A 19272-nucleotide genomic window follows, 5' to 3' on the forward strand; every position below is an offset into this window, starting at 1 on the left:
GCATCATTTGGCAGATTGTCATATGTTTCAAAGTTTATGTGGTTTCTATCCAGGAAGAAAATATATGTTAGTACGGAAAGCTGTGTAAGTGTAGAGAGTTTGATCTTTTTCACATGTGATATTGCAGCTTGGAACCAGTTCAAAATCACTGTAATTATCATTCAGGTAGCTGAATATTCTCTAGAGTGGAAGACCAATTTTCATTTGCAAGTGACCATATTCAATACTAGCTATGCTAGGTATAGCCTTTTGCTAATAAGCTTATAACAGCAAGAAACAGAATTCTAGGAAGCACAAAGGAAATGGTTTAGGATGCTGTACACATACTGCATTCTTTAGCTTTCTAATATTCTACCTTAAAGGCTGAAAAAGCATCGTTTACTGAAGGTTACCACCAAAATATGTCTGAACCCTGGTAAAGATTAAGCAATTAAGGAATTCATAGTAATAAAGTGAATACTGGAGAAATGACTTTGTAAATTGAAAATGCTAAGCGAATTTAAATCCCTGCAGAAATCTCTTACGTCCTGTTTGCTGAAAATTCTATTAAAACAAGTAAAGTGAGCCACAAATCTAAAATATGAGTCTTTACTTGATATATACATTCTTAGCCTTTCCTGTAAAATTCCTGCATATTACTTTCCTGGAGTCACTGGAAATTTAAAAGCAGCTCTGCTGTCTTACAAGTTTTTTGAATATGTCTGCAACTTTTTCACTCACAGACTGCCTCCTTTCTACCCAAGTGTACCAAAGCAAAAATATCAGTAATAAAATGGCATGGTGAGGACAACCCAGGAACAAAAATGGCCACAACTGTTGGGGCTATACATTTATTAACTGCTTACATCCCACTGCAACTTTGAGGGCCAAAGAAAACATTGCTTATGAGGACAATTCCTGCACTGTAGTTATACCCATTTTGGGGAAGAAAAAGGAAGGAAAAAAAAAAAAATGGAGGGCGGAACTGAGTTATAAAAAGAAGTGATTTGCTCAGAGGTACAAAGGTAGCAGAACCGGATGTGGAATCTTGAATCTTACAAATTCCTGGATCAGGTTCCAGATTCATGCATAAGGTTACATCAGAAACGAATCCCTGCTAAAGAGAAGTAAAGATGAGGTAAGAACATGTGCCATAAATATCTGCTGTATGCCCTGTTCACTTGCTGTAATATATACCAATCGTACATATGTACACAGTTTTAAAGAGACAATTAATTATATCATCTTTGCCTTTTCATATCTTTTTCTCTTCTCTTTTTTTTTTCCCCTCTCATTCTGGTAGTTAGTTGAGCATTATTCATACAAGCCAGATGGATTATTAAGAGTTCTTACCATTCCCTGTCCACTTGGCTCAGAAAATGGTGAGTTAATTCTATTATTTTGATATGTATAAGTAGCCATGGTAATGATGATAAAGATGTGTGCCTTTTTTTCACTTGCCATGTAGGTGGGTACAGTTTAAGGTAGATTAAAGTTGGATTAAAAAAATATAAATTTCCAACTTTTCAAATAAGTTGCGTCAGACCATGCAGAATAGAGGCAGATCCTGTAGATTAAGGGAGGCTGCCAAGTCCAGTTATGGCTCGCCCTAAATTGACATCAGATCGAGAATGTGCTTTGCTGCTTGAAGAGGCAGTGTGTATTACTTGGCCCCCACACACTAACAAGGTGTTCATCCTAGCACTCCTTCAACTGTCCTTGTTCCAGGCTGAGGCCAGCATATCAGCAGCACTGCTATAGGCATTCAGGTTGGGTGCAGTTGCACCCAATGTTGGAAAGAATAGGGCAGAACAAGGGATTAGCTGCACTTGATGTTGAAAATGAGGTCAGAGAGGCATTCTTTGATAACCTGGGAGAAGGGGAAGGAATGGTGGTGTGAGGGGTGTGCACTGAGGTCCAGTATATTCTTTGTCCTCTTTCTTCTTTAATGTCATATTAAACACTGATGAGACATTGTCCTTCCTCTTGCCCTGACTGTTAGGGAAAAAAGGTGATTCTGCTCAATCATTGCCTAACTTGTGCCATTCCAGAAATGGTGTTCTTTCTCTAAGGCCTTCTGTCATTCAAACTAGATACCAGTGCCATGGTGAGAGGATATGCCCATACTTATTCTGCTCCATCAAATCACTTTAGGCAGTGCCCATACTTTTGGCTCTGTGGCAGCAAGTACCAGAGTCTGCTGCATGTTAGAGACAAAAGGAAGGAGGGTTGGTAAGAAGAAAATGCACTGTAATGCAACTTGAAAATAGAAAGTTGGTTCCCTGTGTAAAAGTTTATGTTCTTATAGTACATTTCTCACCTTGCTCAGCATCCTTCCACATGTGATTATTTTACAGATAATGTTGGTTTTCCTTTTCCTGGACCTCCTTCTAAGGTAAGTGTAGGTGGTGAAATAGCAGCAGCATTCATTTGAGAAGGCTTACAGTCACATACTGCTCTAAGAAGCCTAATGCTTGGATATTGTTGCATCAGTGAGTTTATTTTTATAGGTATATAAGTAGTAGGTTGAAAAGAATAAGCTTAACATGTTCTAGCATGGTTATTGCTTTCATCAGTGTTTTCCATGAGCTGTTCATCATTTAATTTTATGAACTCCTGTTTTACATATAATGTATGCAAAAATCAGTATTTATCATATGTGGAATGCCTCATTGATCATCATGTTCTATAGTGACTGTATCAACATTAGGAGAGATACTGCCTTGTCCATTTTGAGAATCTACTGGCTGAAGCAGAAATTGAGGTTCAGTTTATTTTTAGGTTAGGTGTGTGCACCTACCAGCAGACTTTGCAGAAGGGTTTAATTCTTTGTGTAGTGAAACTGGGGGAAGTTCTTTCATCAACTCCATGAAGAGTAAGCAAGCCCATCTGTGATTATAATTGCCTAAGTTCTTAGGGTCCATTGATTAGAGGAGCCACCTGAGGTGTAACACATAACACCATCTCGTTCAGCTGTAGCTGATCTCATCTGAAATAGGAAGTTTAATTTTGTTGTGTCACTACGCCCTGGAGAGCCTAATCTCAGTGCAGTCCCACATTATAGAAAAAATATTTTTGTTCAAATAAGCAATTACATTTACTTCAGTACGTGTGGGTCCATGAACAACCATTCTCCTACCACAACTTCCTGAAGATCAAGTGCCCTTTTAAATTGGAAATTATGCGACCAAAATTGCCAAAATTATGCAACCTAAGGCTTACTATAGGTATTTAACTTATCAAAGAAAGTAACAAAACCCCCCATGTAGCTGAAAAAGTTGATTGATGTTTAGGACTGTGCAACGGAAGTAAATGAACCAACCTCTTCTCACCAATGCATTGCAGTAATACCACCCCAGTTGCTGATGATGCTTTACAGGTGAAAACGTCAGTCATGCTAACAGGATGTGGTTAATCTTGCCTAACATTAATGAACTTAAATCAAGAGCCAGTCATTCAGGAAATGACAAAGGCTTGCTTTTGAGGAATTTGAAGAGAGGGAGAGAGATGGTCGCACCCAGTGAGTGGCAGTCAACAGCTCGATGTCCAAGAGGAGACCAGTGACAAGTGATGCTCCTCAGGGGTCAGTAGTGGGACCAGGGATGTTCAAAATCTTTGTCAGCAACGTGGACAGTGGGACTGAGTGTACCCTCAGCAAGTTTGCCGATGACACCAAGCTGTGTGGTGCAGTTGACACACTAAAGGGAAAGGATGCCATCCAGAGGGAGCTTGGCAGGCTTGAGAGGTGGCCAGTGCCAACCTCATGAAGGCCAAGTGCAAGGTCCTGCACCTGCACTGGGGCAGTCCCAAGGACAACTACAGGATGGGTGAAGAAGGGGTTGAGAGCAGTCCTGAGAAGGACTTAGTGGTCTTGGTTGACAAAAACTCAACATGGCCCAGCAGGATGTGCTTGCAGCCCAGAAAGCCAACTGTGTCTAGGGTTGTATTAAAGGATATGGCTGGCCAGCAGGTCGAGGAAGGTGATTCTACCTCTCTCTCCTCTCATGGGACACACCTGCAGTACTGCATCCGGTTCTGGGGCAATAGCAGAAAAGGGATGTGTACCTGCTTGCGTAAGTCCAGAGAAGGGCCACAAAAATGCTCTGAGGGCTAGAGCATCTCTCCCATGAAGACAGTCTGAGAGAGTTGGGCTTGTTCAGCCTGGAGAAGAGAAGGCTCTTGGAGAGACCTTACAGCAGCCTTCCAATACCTTAAGGGGGCCTACAAGAAATCTGGAGAGGACTCACAGAATGGGGAGCAGGAACAGATTTTCAGGGGAGACGATGCCTGTAATGAATCAGATCAGGAACAAGGACCAACAACCATCATGCTGGTAGAAGAAAGGGAAACACGAGGAGTTTCCAGCTTGTTCAGTACTCATAAGGTCTCAGCTGGAATACTTTAACCAGTTTTTGGCACTGCAGTGAAGAATGTTGGCCAACAGGAGATAATGCAGAGCCAGGCAACAGGAAAGGTGATGACTTGTGAGAATAGATTGGTTAGAAAAAAAGGATCAAAGGAGAGACAGAACATGATTAATAGCTGAAGAATGGAGGCAAATGGCCTGTTCTGAGGAACAGTCCAATACTGGTGTTCCTATCTAGACTAATTTTTCTGTAATTTTTTTATTTTTGTATATCTTAATGCCTGAAATACACTGGTGAGATTCCAAAGACTTAGTGGAGAGAATGCCCAAATATGATGTTGCTTTGAAGCTAAGGCAGTTTATGACCACTGGAGAAAGATCTGCTGGATGATATCCAAAGCAGACTGTCCAATTAATTTAAGTAGAAACTGCTGGTGTGGTTGAAGTAAATTTTACAACATCAAGGAAGCAATTCTGTTAAGAAAGCTAGGAAAGATACTGATCCTAACCACTAGAGAAACTATCTTTTGAGAAAAATAAAGTAAATAAAGGTCAAATTGGGTTTTTTGAAAGTTCAGAACATCCAACCGTAAGTCATTTTAAAGGTTGTTTAAAGTAACTGAGAATGTGGCTCAGATTATTATTTCAACCTGAGCATCAGCCTAAGTGCTTGGTCATCACAGTTTTAATTAGGCAGGTAGCTTCTCTGTTACCCTAGAAATGCTAATTAGTCACATTTAATTAAATAAATGTATTCTAGTAAGATATATTTGTATTTCTTTTAAAAATATCTTCATACAGAACATACGTGCACATTTAAAATCTAAAGCCTGTTCATTTTTTTTGGAATTAGTATCAGTTTGTTGCTTTTTGCTTCAATAGCCACATTGTTGTAAGACCAAGGTTTGCTTTAAATCTTGCTTGATTCAATAGAATTATAGAATCATAGAATAGTTAGGGTTGGAAAGGACCTTAAGATCATCTAGTTCCAACCCCCCTGCCATGGGCAGGGACACCTCACACTAAACCATGCCACCCAAGGCTTTGTCCAACTTGGCCTTGAACACCACCAGGGATGGAGCATTCACAACCTCCCTGGGCAACCCATTCCAGTGCCTCACCACCCTCCCAATAAAGAATTTCTTCCTTATATCTAACCTGAACTTCCCCTGTTTAAGTTTGAACCCGTTACCCCTTGTCCTGTCACTACAGTCCCTAATGAATAGTCCATCCCCAGCATCCTTCTAGGCCCCCTTCAGATACTGGAAGGCTGCTATGAGGTCTCCACGCAGCCTTCTCTTCTCCAGGCTGAACAGCCCCAACCTTTTCAGCCTCTCTTCATATGGGAGGTGCTCCAGTCCCCTGATCATCCTCGTGGCCCTCCTCTGGACTTGTTCCAACATTTCCATGTCCTTTTTATGTTGAGGACACCAGAACTGTACAATACTCCAAGTGAGGTCTCACGAGAGCAGAGCAGAGGGGCAGGATCACCTCCTTCGACCTGCTGGTCACGCTCCTTTTGATGCAGCCCAGGATACGGTTGGCTTTCTGGGCTGTGAGCGCACACTGCTGGCTCATGTTCCATTTTCTCATTCACCAACACCCCCAAGTCCTTCTCTGCAGGGCTGCTCTGAATCTCTTCTCTGCCCAACCTGGAGCTGTGCCTGGGATTGCTCCGACCCAGGTGTAGGACCTTGCACTTGGCGTGGTTAAACTTCATCAGGCTGGCATCAGCCTGCCTTACAAGCCTGTCAAGGTCCCTCTGAATGGCATTCCTTTCCTCCAGCATATCAACCAAACCACACAGCTTGGTGTCACTGGCAAACTTGCTGAGGGTACACTCAATGCCACTGTCCATGTCACCGACAAAGATGTTGAACAAGATCAGTCCCAACACCAATCCCTGAGGGACACCACTCATTACCGGTCTAAAGCTGGACATCGAGCCGTTGACCACAATTCTTTGCATGCGGCCATCCAGCCAGTTCTTTATCCACTGAGTGGTCCACCCATCAAATTGATGTCTCTCCAATTTAGAGACAAGGATGCCATGCGGGACAGTGTCGAATGCTTTGCACAAGTCCAGGTAGATGACGTCAACTGCTCTGCCCCTGTCCATCAGTTCTGTAGCCCCATCATAGAAGGCCACCAAATTGGTCGGGCAGGATTTCCCCTTAGTGAAGCCATGCTGGCTGTCACCAACCACCTCTTTATTTTTCATGTGCCTTAGCATGCCTTCCAGGAGAATCTGCTCCAAGATTTTGCCAGGCACGGAGGTGAGACTGACTGGTCTGTAATTCCCCAGGTCATCCATTTTCTCCTTCTTGAAAATGGGGGTTATATTTCCCATGACTGATGACAAATCATTCAGACTTGCAGACACCAAAGTTATCATCTGATTTACATTGCTAAATGTGTGCTAAAGTTCAGTAACTCAGCCACGAGAAACATACTGTGTCAAAGATCTGAGGAAAGGGCAATGTGCTTGAATTTAAAAACTGCTTTAAGGTATATGAATATATTCAAGATGGCTTGAAAGTAACGTAGTCAAAAGAAAATTTCATACTAAGATTTTCCTGTATTACGGTTGTTTGATGCATCGTATGTGTACTTGCAGGCACAGACAAGGGAAAGGTTGGGAGTGTTTTGTTCTTGTATACTACATCTGCTTTGTAAAATACCTTTAGTTATTTTCCTGACATATTTAATGTTCCTTTTGATATTGTGGTTTCTAGAGTTGGGCAGGAGGTGGAATTATCTCAAGACTCAAATCGTACACCTTTCCAAAGGCTGGCAGCAAAAAGGTGCCTCATGTAGTCTTCTTAGGTTTTTGAATGATTTAAAAGGACTTATATTTGACTAATTTCACTCTTTTTTTTACTTCCCTTGTTTGGCTTGCTATTATAAATGTGTGTCTTGGCTACTAACAATCAGATTGTGAAGGTATTTTTAACTTTCTGCTTTTTTCCTAATCATCTGCATAAGTACGGCATTGATTTTGTAACTAAAGCAATAGTTCTAAAGAAGTTTTTAAAATTTGGGACTATTTTTAAGTAATTTCTCACATCCCAAAATTTTAGTGCAGATCTCAAAATTTCTGCAAATAAAATGTGATAAAATGCTTTTCAAAAAACCAGTCACAGCAGAACAAAATGATATTTCTACTCCGAAATATCATTCCTAATCAGAAGATTGGCTTGCTTACATAATGGTACTGAGCACATTTAGGGAATAATTTTTTAATAACAATCACAAAATATATTCTTACAGTACCAGTGTGCACAAATCTTGTTATGCATTCATGCTAATTACATTTGCGCAAGTGTAAGATGTCAAAGACCAAGCAGAATGGGAAAGGTGATATCAGGGAGTCAAGGGGAATCCAGCTGTGTACTAATGAAAATGCCGTTGCAGAAAATTGTGTTTTCCGGCAATTGATGCAGTTGTGAAGCATGCAGTTACGAGCTTTGTTTGCATGCTGAGAATAACGTGTGTCCCTGTTCCACCCATGAGTCTTTTTGTGTTTGTTTATTTATTTATTACCAGTTGTTCTTTAACAAAAATGAGCAGGCATAAAAAGACATACCACCCATTAACCCCAACATGCAGAGTTTACTTTAGACCTGGCTAATGAGGCAGTTACTTCTCTTATGTAAAAACTTTCAGACACTAAAATGGAAAATTTACGCTTGGAATAGTCTTGGAAATTACATTAAAAAAAAATAATCCAAACCACGAACTGTTTATTTGCGTATAATTTTAGTACTCAGATCAAAAATTTTCAAGCTGCTTTACTGTAATGTAAAATTGACAATTTAAATGACCTTGTGCCACCTAGTGGTGATTTATGCTTTCATAGCAAACTCTCATTGAAGATTTGGCTAAGGTTTTTATCATACAGTATTTTGCTATTCAGGTTGGTTTAGCAAAATAAGAGACTACGTTTGTGTGTTTGCAAATCAGAATTATTAACCTGAAAAGAGCTTGCAGTTGCTGTACTGATCGACTTTGTAAGTATATTCTTTACTATAAAATTATCATCTTTATTATAAAAATCGGGCTTAAGAGTAGTTAAAGCCATTTCATTCATATTGTTAAGCAAACATAGGAGGGTCTTGTTCCCGTTCCCATTTAAGGCCTTATCCATGCATAGAAAGTGGTATTCCTTTTACTAGAAAGATACCCTTTGAGCCAATGCAAAGTCTCTGCCTTCTGCTTTCCTCTCGTTGTTGGTGTGGCTGTATTTCTAGAAAAGTGCCACATTAGTATAGCTAGTACCTAATAAGGGGAAGAATGGCAAATTTAGATGAGCTTAACTGAATAAGATTAGCTTACCTGAGAAGTTTAACCAATGAAAATCAAACCTTAGCAGAAAGCAAAAAAAAAATAAAATATTGATGTGCAAACAGGACTGGATCACTACAGCTTTCTAGTATGACAGCATAAACTGACAGCCTGCCCCATAGCTTAGAAGTGTCCATACCACAAGGTATCACGTACCGTGCCATTTGAAATCTTGAGCTTACCATTTTCAAAGGCCTTTCCCAAAGTGCTTGTATCTCATTTCTTGTAAGCTTGGGTTACAGTGAGAAAGGGTAGTACACAATCTTTCTACTCATCTAAAACTGAGGAAAATCTGCTGAAGTTGTAGCCTTCTGTGGGATGAATTTATATTCCTTGTTATATAACAACAACTACACAAGCTCCATCCAGCACTTGACTGTTTATGGAAAAGAAGAAAACAGAGCTGCATGCTTCATTGGTTAGCTTGGAGCTAGAGCCTAGAGCTACACCTACACCTACAACTGAGTGACTTTACCTAACTGTGGCTATAGAAAAGGTTTCAGAGTTTTTAGAGATGGGTGTGCTGTGGGACATGTAATGGTTTGGGGTTCAGATATTCCCATCACAGTTTTTGGTGCACAAGTGAGGTACTCCCACAATGAACAGAGGACAATTGATAGTGCTGTCAACTGTTTCAAAAACCAAAGGAGACCCAGAGCAATGTAGGCTCTTTTAGTTGTCACTTTCTGAACACTTTAAATTTCTATGAGAAAGGTTATTTTAAGGATAAAATATAAAAAAGCATCCTTTGAAAGCATGATCCTATCATCCCTAAGTATTTCAGAACTTTCCTTCCAGTATCCTGGAAACTGCGAAAGACTCAGCATCTCAGTCCCTTCCTTACGTAGTCATATTTTTAACCTTTTATTCCCACTCTACTCTCAGACACTTTGGCCAAGAAGTGTTAACCAGAGGCTTCCGTAAAATCCATGCAATGTGGCAAATTGCACCTGCTTTCTTTGTACATGTATCTGTCTAGCAACAAGTATTTATGTCAGTCCATATTGCTTTATATCAAGTCAGTTAATTGATTCCAATTACCTTTTGGAATACAAAATTATCTCCCTTTTAAAGTATAAATGCAGTCAACAGAGAAAGCAAGAATACATCCAGGAAGCTATCAAATGAAACTATAATCTCTTCTCAGTAATGATAATGAATGGGTCATAGTAACTAGCAGTAAGATTGAAAACCTCAAGTATTCTTAATGTGTTCTGAAGCAATAAAGGATATATGAAATCACTGTGGTCTCAGTAGGTATAATTCCATCTGATTTGAGTTTGCTTTGCAAAAGATGATTAATATTTTTTTACTGAACATAAGCTTTTTCCTATACATCCTGACACAGTGTAGAGAAAGACTGTCCTAAGTGTTCACAGTGAAACTGCCAGCCTATTACTTGAGAGGTTTAGGGTCAAGTTCCAATTTTAGTGGGGCTTGGGGATTTAGTGAATGGCCTATGTGTGAAACAGAGTGACACAGGTCTTGGAAATACAGTTCTTAACTTGCAGACCTGGCCAGGTGTACCAGACAAGAAAAACAAAACTAGAGCTGAAGATCTTGTTTTATACCATTCATTTGCCTCCTTGTTCTTGAGATTCGCAGGTCAGTTTGATCCCTCCATCACATGTCTCAGAACCATCTCAGGGCTCTTCTGGCTTTACCTGACAAAAAATGGCCTTTCAACACTATTCCACAAGACTGAGCAATGAAAGTCAGAAACATCCATATCATCCCTGATGTCACCATGCTCGTCCCAATAGGCAAGAATCTTGCCTCATTTTGGCCTCCAACTTGGGGTTTGCTATATTATTGATACTACATAGAACTTCTCTTGCACCAAATGATTCACTCCTGGACATTTCTCAAGCTGTTTCTCTTTACTTGAAAACCACAACTGTTTCAGGCAGAAACTTATACCACTGAAAGCTTCAGTTATTAAAAAGAAGAACTTCATACTCAAGTAGTGTTTTGCAAGTACAATATGGCTTTGTTTCCTATTCAGACCAAGCAAACTCATGTTGATGTTTGAATTTATGGTATCAAAACACTCTTGGGAGGGTGGAGTCACTCATGACTAGCGTAGAATTTTTACACTGAGAAACAAAGAGACTAAACTGCAGAAATAGGGTCTGTAATTCCCTGTTCCTGACAGTTTATAGACAGAAGAGAGAAGACTGTAAGTTTCTCTCATCTACTTTATAGTGCCAGACTCATCCTTCATCCAAGTAGCATGAAAATACGCTGTGATTATGCTGGGATGGTTTGTGTGCTCCATAGTGTTCCTTTGATGAAGAATAAAGAAATAGGGATTGTATTCGAAATAGATGCTCAAGTATAGTAAGAATTAGGTCAGTTTCTACCTTCTTAGAGCAAACTGATTGGTCTAGTGTCTGGTCCGTGAAATAATTACTTTTTACCCCAGATTCATCCAAGTGGAGTCACTCTGTAGCATCCACAAGAGAAACAGCGAAGTAGTTTTTGTTCGAATTTGTGCTAGGAATTTCTCTGTGGCCTAGGTATGGACAGAGATAACTTGGAGAGGGAGGAAGCACAGATTAAAGAGAAATTCCTATGACTAATTTTGTTACAGGTTAGATTTGAAAAAAGTATGTAAATTTAATATCTGCAGAATAAGATTTGTGCATGACTCATTCTTTCAGATCAAATGCTCTAAAAGATTTGCAAAGCCTTTTTACGCTTTAGCAGTGTATGTTTTATTTGGCCTGCATATTTACTCAAGCAATAACCTCCAGAATGAAATAACTTTGCTGGATCTCTTTCTCATTTTCCGATTCTCACCTTTGTGACTGTTGCAATCATTGTGCCATAATCCTTGGGGAAAAAATACTTGTAACTTATGAGTTCATTGCTAAACATAAAACCTCTATTGGTGTGCTACAGCTTCAGTCAACTACTAGCCACCTACCTGATGAAGCACCTTTTAATCCTTACGTGCTGCAAAGGAAAAGAGGTCTTACAGGAGCGGAAACAGGTAGGCAATTTGTGTCATTAATGAAATTTCCTACATTATGTCAAAGATCCCCCATTAACAACATTTCATCTTTCTTGCATTTGTGTCACACCATGTTTTGTATTGGTACAGCCACTATCATAGCACAAGCCTGGAAGCCGAAATTGCCACGTCACCATCAGTAATAAAAGTCGTTTAGCAGAAATCTTTTTTCCATGTTGAAGTGAAAGATTATTACTTCTTTGACCCTAAAAGCTGCATCCTTCCACTTCATAAAAGGAATTGTGCCCTGTTGTATCCACAGTGCAAAGCTGGGGCTCAGACTTCCTGTAACATGTAATTAATGATTGTGCTAAGAATGAGCTACATGTAAGGGAGCATTCTGAGTGAAGAATTGTCTGAGGTAAGTAACAGGAAATACTAAGGAGAAGGGCCAGCCTTTAACCCTTCTCCCATTAAGGACCCTCCTGGTTTCACGTTATGCAAATGCTCAGTAGTTAGAGCATGTCACAAGGTGGAGGTCGCTCTCTTTTGGGGTTTTCTGAAGTGCCTGTAGCTGGACTGCCAGTGGTTTCTTCAAAAGGCCCTCATAAGTCAAACACACTGATGATCCTGAACATAGAAAGGGTGAATATATAAAAGCTGTGGCAGCAAAAATGTCTTAAGTAATATCTGATTTTTTCATTGATTAACCTGCAGGTGATCAGAGAGATGCCTTACCCATGGATACTGAGGTTTATGAAAGTCCATATGCTGATCCAGATGAAATGAAACCAAAAAATGTCACTCTTGACAGAAAATTATTAACCTTGGAGGAAGGAGAACTTGGCTCAGGCAACTTTGGTACTGTAAAGAAAGGGTTCTATAAGATGAAAAAGTAAGTGTTCTCTTCTGTTTTCATGGCGTCTAATATGTAAGAGCTCTAGCCTTTAGTTTTTCAGAGCAGCAATAACCTGTGCATTTCATTTGGGGCGACAGACTGCACCTGAATAATTCTGGATAGCATTCACCATTTTCTCTTTGTACATGCACTCATACACTCATTTTCACAGAATCACAGAATTGCTACGGTTCGAAGATCTAGTCAAATCCCCCTCTCTCTTGTTTGCAGACACCTCTGCCTACAGCATAGCGACTTCTCAGCCATTATTTTTGTCTGTGAAGTGAGGAAGTGCCCTCTGAGACTATTTTCTCTCCTGTTAGGGACAGTAGGGTGGGAAGTCCACTGCCTTCCTCCATAGTTTGTATGGGCAGTTGTGCTACTCAGTATGTCCCGTCTGCACAACTGCTCTTTGAGAAATGGTGTATAGTGCCATGGATAGCTCACCTGCAGCACAGAGATTTTCACCTGAAATAATTACGATAAATACCTATTTCATGAAGCTGGAATGTTGATTTTCAGGAAGACAGAATATGTTACGCCCTCTTTATCGTGTTTTTGCAGTTGGAACAGACCCTGTTTATACTGGGAGAACTGGGAACACATTACTATTAATGTGTTTTCATAGTAAGATGTTATCCATATGTTGTTTGAGTGCATGGGCTGATTATGTATACAGTTTCAGCACTTGAAGCTGCAAGCATATCTTTAACCAAGGTTTTCAGAGCCAGGAAGGACTCTTCTTTTTTCCAGTGCATCTGAGGGGATTTGAAGGGCTCTGGTCCCAGCTTGTGTGTTTGCTGCTCTTATTTCACACTTGAGCTCTGTCAACCTCATCAAGTCATTCTTTTATTTAGCTTTTATTTATGAGCTGCAGGTTGCAGGGATAGCTCTGGTTTCTCAGGATTTCAGTGCACTGCCTTGGGGCCTTTCAATGCTGCATGTTTTAGTCTCACCCCCAAGATACCTCAGTGCTTAGAAAGACCTTTATAGCTTTTCTTGCCAGAAAAGCTTTATGGCATTCTTGCCATAATGAGCAAGAAGATACTGTCCACTACGTTTGTTTCCAGGCCTGCTAAGACATTTTTATGACTATTTATAAATTTCTCAGATTCTTTCAACTCTTTCTGTTGCTTAGCTGCCTTCTGACCTTTTGATAGACATTTCTGTTACAGTTGGTTTTTTTCCCTTCCGAATGTCAATTCTGTCTTTTGTCACAGTTTGTACAGTGTGCACATAAGCATCAGATGAAGATTTTGTGCATTTGCACACAGATTTTTCAGCAACTAATCACAGAAGTGGGTTCTCTTTCATAGGGGTGCCAAGCCAGTGGCTGTAAAAATTCTTAAGAATGAGAGTAATGATCCAGCCGTAAAGGATGAATTACTGAGAGAAGCAAATGTAATGCAGCAACTGGATAACCCGTATATTGTCCGAATGATAGGCATATGTGAAGCTGAGGCCTGGATGTTAGTGATGGAAATGGCTGAACTTGGGCCATTGAACAAATTTTTGCAAAAAAATAGGTATGTAAGTTTGATTCTATTTCATAGGATTTATCCAAAGGGCAAAAAAAAAAGATACAGTTTCTTTTGGTTTGTTTTGTTTTTCCTTTAAGGGCAATTTTAAATTCACATGTTGTTAAGGTAATAATTAATGATTTAGTTACTCTTTACTGGAACGTGATTATTTTGTGCATGTTTTCTAGCTGTCAAATATTTCAGGTAAAACAGTGAATTTTAAATAAATGAGAGAATTTTCACGTGTCCTCATTTATTGATAGGATCACACATCATCTTGGTCAGGATATTCTTCTGCTGCCTGTTTTAATTAAAGCTTATCTAAGTATAAGTGAATCAGGTTCCTGTATGATGTGGAGAAGTTTATAGTAAAGATTTATATTTGAACTCCATGAAAAGTCATGAAAATGAACTCCTGACCTCTTAAAATTCAATTATGATTTTCAGACATGTCACGGAGAAGAATATAACAGAGCTGGTACATCAGGTTTCCATGGGGATGAAATACCTGGAGGAGAGTAACTTTGTTCATAGGGATCTGGCTGCAAGGAATGTGCTATTAGTCACCCAGCATTATGCCAAAATTAGTGATTTCGGGCTTTCTAAAGCTCTTAGTGCTGATGAAAATTATTATAAGGTAAGGTTTGTACAATACATGAAAGCTGTATAGTAGCATAGCTCAATAAAGTTACAGTTGTTTTTAAAAGCTGAAAATTAGAAATAACATGTATCATCCATTATTTTATAGCTTGATAGTATGTCACTGATTTTCAAAACGTATGATCAACACTAAGAGATGTGCATGGAGGAAAAAGCCTGTACCTTCTTTTATTGGCTTACTTCTTTTATTTACTTTTGGTAAACTTGTCAGTAAAAGGTTGAAATTGATGGTAGAAATGAGATGCTTCCATATATAAAAGGGGGAGAATGTATTTGTTGCAGAGATGAACTTTGGGGCACATGATTTTCACCATGTGTAAAGACAGTTTAGGCTAGCACACTCTACTATCAACTAATAACTGAATTCGGGGAGGTTTTTGAAAGAACATCACTGGTAAGTAATCATTTGCTCTAAGCAGAATGTGTTTAGCTTGGCTTTAAATTCATTGGATCTCTGTGCAGCTAAAGGGTCTTAAATAACTGACACATATAATAAGGTGCAAACGTCTGTGGGAGACAAAGGCTCTAATCATGTCTGCATCTTTTTTTTTCTGATATATTGCTCTTGCAGTTCAAATTATTTCTTCCTTCTGCACATTCCCTTCCATCAGCTATATAAAACTAGTGAGATAGACTCTGAAACCCTGCAGGGGAGGAGCAGGCACATACTCCCTTCTGATGACCTTCTTGTGGGAATAGTATCCGCTGCCAGAAAAGGCAGTAACATCTTAAATCACTGCCAGTAGCCTCGCCGAAGCTGCCTGTCAGAGGTTTGAGAATCAGTATCAAAGGCCCATTCCCTTTACAATTCCACAAAGTGCAGTGGGGTTCTTTCACTAGATCTAGCTCTGTGCCGGGATAGCTTAACGCTTGCATTATCATAACACAGTGTTATGACATAATTTAATCAAACTAAAGTCTGCCATAAGTTGATCACTCTGCTCTGAAATGGGATATCAACTTCAAGTAACGACACTCTGTGTAGCTGATTGATTGTGTATCTTCTACCCTCTGTGGAGCCCCTAGATGAAAAGTCTTACTTTTAAAGAGAACCTTTGAATTAAATGCCACTATAAACACTCCAAGTCATTTAGCTAAGCTTGGATTTACCATAGATTTCATTTTGGTGCATTATTTTGAAAGTAGAAGATTTAGGAGCAAATTTGTAACAATTTTAAAGAAGCTGCTACCCATTCTTTCTAATGCAAACCGTATCAGAAATGTTATGGAATGAATGTGTGCATATGAATTCTGATGTTGTTTACTACTTTCTACTGTCTCTAGCCTGCTTTTTTTCCTTTCTTTTATGATGTATTTTAGGCACAAAGTCATGGAAAATGGCCAGTCAAGTGGTATGCTCCAGAATGCATGAATTTCTACAAATTCTCTAGTAAAAGTGATGTGTGGAGCTTTGGGGTTTTAATGTGGGAAGCTTTCTCTTATGGGCAAAAACCATACAAGGTGAGTAGTTCTATCTGGCAGGTTTTTTTCTCTAAAAGTGCAGAGCAAATTTGAACCAATCCCTTCTCCTACCTAAAAAGGTTTATATTACGGGCCAAGGCCGGCCTTAGCACCCCATCTGTTGCAACAAATGAGTTGCAAAGGATAGCCCTAAAACCAACTCCAGGCCTCTGATTGTTTTCTACTAACATGTGTGCTGCAGTCATTTGCAAGTTGGATGACTGTTCTGGTCACCCTGATTCCAGGGAATGAAAGGTGGTGAAGTTGCGCAGATGATTGAAAGAGGAGAACGAATGGAACGTCCAGAAATCTGTCCAACAGAAGTTTATGATCTAATGAAATTGTGTTGGACATACAAGTGAGTATGATGTGATGCTCTCTCTTTTAATAGAAGTATATTTTAGTCTACTTACTTAATATCCAGGATGGATGGGAGGAATGGAGAAAGGTATTTCAAAATATCTTGTTTCAGCTGGTGTTTAGCTTGCAAACAACCTCCAAACTAAGGAATCAGTTGCACTTTCAAGTGAAAATTGTTTGAGTTACTGAGTGTACTGAGAGAAGCTGATTTTGCACAGCTGATTTTGCTGTAATAGTTATGTACAACATACAGGGTGTCATAAAAGAACAAGTATTTTGAAAAGAAGGTCTGAAATTAAGCAAATATTTTTGTTTCATTTTGGATTGTATTTTGTTTCATTTTAATTTCCAAGACTTTACTGAAGTTTCAAAGTTATATTGCCAAATTATTCATTCTTTTCCTCAATAGTTAATTGTTTTGACCTATTTTTCTCTTCTCTGATTTCTGAATATATTCAAGATTGGATCCCATTGGCTTCCTTTTAGCAAAAGGCAAAACATCTTTTCAGATCACACATAGTATGTCAGAAACATTTTTTCTGATCAATAACAATTGATTTATGAAATGCAGACAAGGAAGAAAAGAAAGCCTACCTGATCTGTTCTTTAATTAGTGTATTGCAAAAATCTACTAAAAATGTTTTAAGGTTTTTCATTTTAAACTATTTTGTTGACTTTTAGCTGTAGGAAGGTCTCCATAAAGTATCCAAAGTTTACTGTAATGTCACTTATTCTTCCAGTTCACCCTCTGGAGAATATGTGTACCTAGCAAAGGTCTCTGGATTCTTTATAAGGAGCTGTGGTACTTCACTTTTAGGTATCTTGATGCTTTGTTAGTTTTATTATGCCTAGTATTCTAGAAAGACTGTGGAGCCATAAAATAATTTCTGCCTTTTAGTTTGACTAAAATGCCGTAACAATTCTAGAGTGGAAAGTTTTGGCGTTTTGTTGTGATTAATAAGCATATCATAAAGCATGCTGCTTTTTTATTTGTACTCACATATCTTTAATATTGGAAAGAAAAAAAGAAGAAATAAAAAGGAAAACTAAAGTCAGGCAGTGTAACTGTTTCAATATGTAACGTATCATTGTAAGGGCTTGTTGCCAGTTCAGTTGTGTTCTCCCAGATCAACGAAGAATTGCAGACATAGAGGAATGACAGTACATATAGTTGGTATAGCCAACTGACAAGTTGGCTGCTGTCAGTGGTGGTAAGCCACTCTATATGACTGTAGTGCCCATTATAAGGCAGATACTGCACTGTAAATATTTTTTTCTGTAGATTATTGCTGGAGGGAGGAAATTAAGTAGAAAATGAAATGGAGCTGATTTACCATTTCTTTCTTACAGTACCATCACCAACCACTAAGTAGCAGGCATGATATTAAATCCACTGACTGGATGCTCTGCAGTGATATTTGCCACTTGGCATTCATTTTGTAGCGTCATGCTGGTAGCCTTCAAATACAGTGAGCAGCTTTAAATGAGCTATCGCTGAGGTAAAGCCCCGAGTATTACAAGGGCCACGCACCTTCAGAGCTTTCTGCTTCCTGCGCGGTGACACTTGTCGTCTTTCCACAGTGTTGATGACCGACCAGGATTTGTTGCAGTCGAGCTGAGATTACGTAACTACTATTATGACATTTCCCACTAACAACATGAAGAACAGCAGCTTCCTTGCCTCCAACCAGCAGCCTCTGAGAAGCAGCTCAGTTCCCAAAACCAGGCAACTTTGATTTTTGTACTGCCACTTTCACCCTGCAAAGCTCAGAGCTAAACCCTGTATCTGTAGGGTTACCTTTTCTTGCCTTCTACACCATGTCCAGCCCTGAAATAAGGTGTTAAAAGTGGAGAGGCACCAAAGGAAGCAGCAAGGACATCAGAGAAGATGTCCTTTTGCTACATTCCATTTCATTTTGGCATTACATTATGCAGTCAGGTAAAACCTATTTAATGTCTTTCAGCCCTCTTCCTGTCATGTATTTGATTGCAGATTAGAATTTAGATTCTTGTCATTAATATTCTTAGCCATCAAAGGCATAAAAGAGTGGTTCCAGCTTTCCCCCTCCCCAAGGAAGAATAGCATTTTTCACTGTGAAGGAAATTCACTGTGAAAGTGTGTCAGTCGCTTTGACTGACAACGTTTGATTTTAGCCCCAAGCCTACAACTTGTATTCTTCTCAGTGGTCATGTAAACAGAGGGGAATTGGGAGATGTGATTTTCTAACATCATCTTCTCCTTTAAATGTGACCAACTTCTTTTGTTCCTCATCTCATGTGGAAGCCCAGCTGTCCCTCAGGGAGTAATTTTTTTCTTCAGGAAACCTGGGAACTCAGGTGCTCACTCCCATCTTGCAGCAAAAATTGTCAGCACCTTAGACAATGGTTCTGGGTTTTAACATGAACACCATCACCGCGTTCCTGAAAAGACAGCTGTGACAGAACAGCACCTTTCTTTCTCTGTGCTATTTCAGTCTTCTTCAGAGGTACCTTCTCCATATATCTCTTTGAGAATCCAAAAATGCCTTGTGTTGTGTTTTGAGCAGCAATCATTTCTATGTTTTTAAAACCTTTCTTGTAAAACGTACGTGAGAATTCACCACACCATATCTTCTCTAAAGCTAAATTTTACCTCTAGCTCGGATATGTTTAAAACAGGAATATGGACATCAAGTTTACTTTTGTCCACTCCTGAAGGCTGGTATGTGTCCTGTTAGCAATCCCTGTG

The 19272-nt window shown here is 39.4% G+C and overlaps 1 protein-coding gene across 2 annotated transcripts in view; it reads left to right on the plus strand.

Annotated features, from left to right (window-relative positions):
* SYK (spleen associated tyrosine kinase) overlaps window positions 1–18931 on the plus strand; it is a gene marked incomplete at its 5' end in the record, with an annotated part of 29818 nt that extends 10887 nt beyond the window's left edge. Inside the window, 10 exons of one of the 2 annotated variants that reach the window (XM_080638649.1) lie at window positions 1283–1361; window positions 2337–2374; window positions 7081–7149; window positions 11594–11684; window positions 12363–12540; window positions 13860–14069; window positions 14511–14700; window positions 16044–16184; window positions 16430–16542; window positions 18126–18931. In XM_080638649.1, coding sequence (XP_080494775.1) covers window positions 1283–1361; window positions 2337–2374; window positions 7081–7149; window positions 11594–11684; window positions 12363–12540; window positions 13860–14069; window positions 14511–14700; window positions 16044–16184; window positions 16430–16542; window positions 18126–18198 — 1182 coding nt within the window. In that variant the 3' untranslated portion in view covers window positions 18199–18931. The remainder of the gene's footprint in view (window positions 1–1282; window positions 1362–2336; window positions 2375–7080; window positions 7150–11593; window positions 11685–12362; window positions 12541–13859; window positions 14070–14510; window positions 14701–16043; window positions 16185–16429; window positions 16543–18125) is intronic. The other variant, XM_080638648.1, reaches the window with a different exon arrangement.
* Between the last annotated feature and the right edge of the window lie 341 nt (window positions 18932–19272).

This window comes from Psittacula echo, assembly GCF_963264785.1.
Source record: "Psittacula echo genome assembly, chromosome: Z".
Classification (NCBI taxonomy): Eukaryota; Metazoa; Chordata; class Aves; order Psittaciformes; family Psittacidae; genus Psittacula; species Psittacula echo.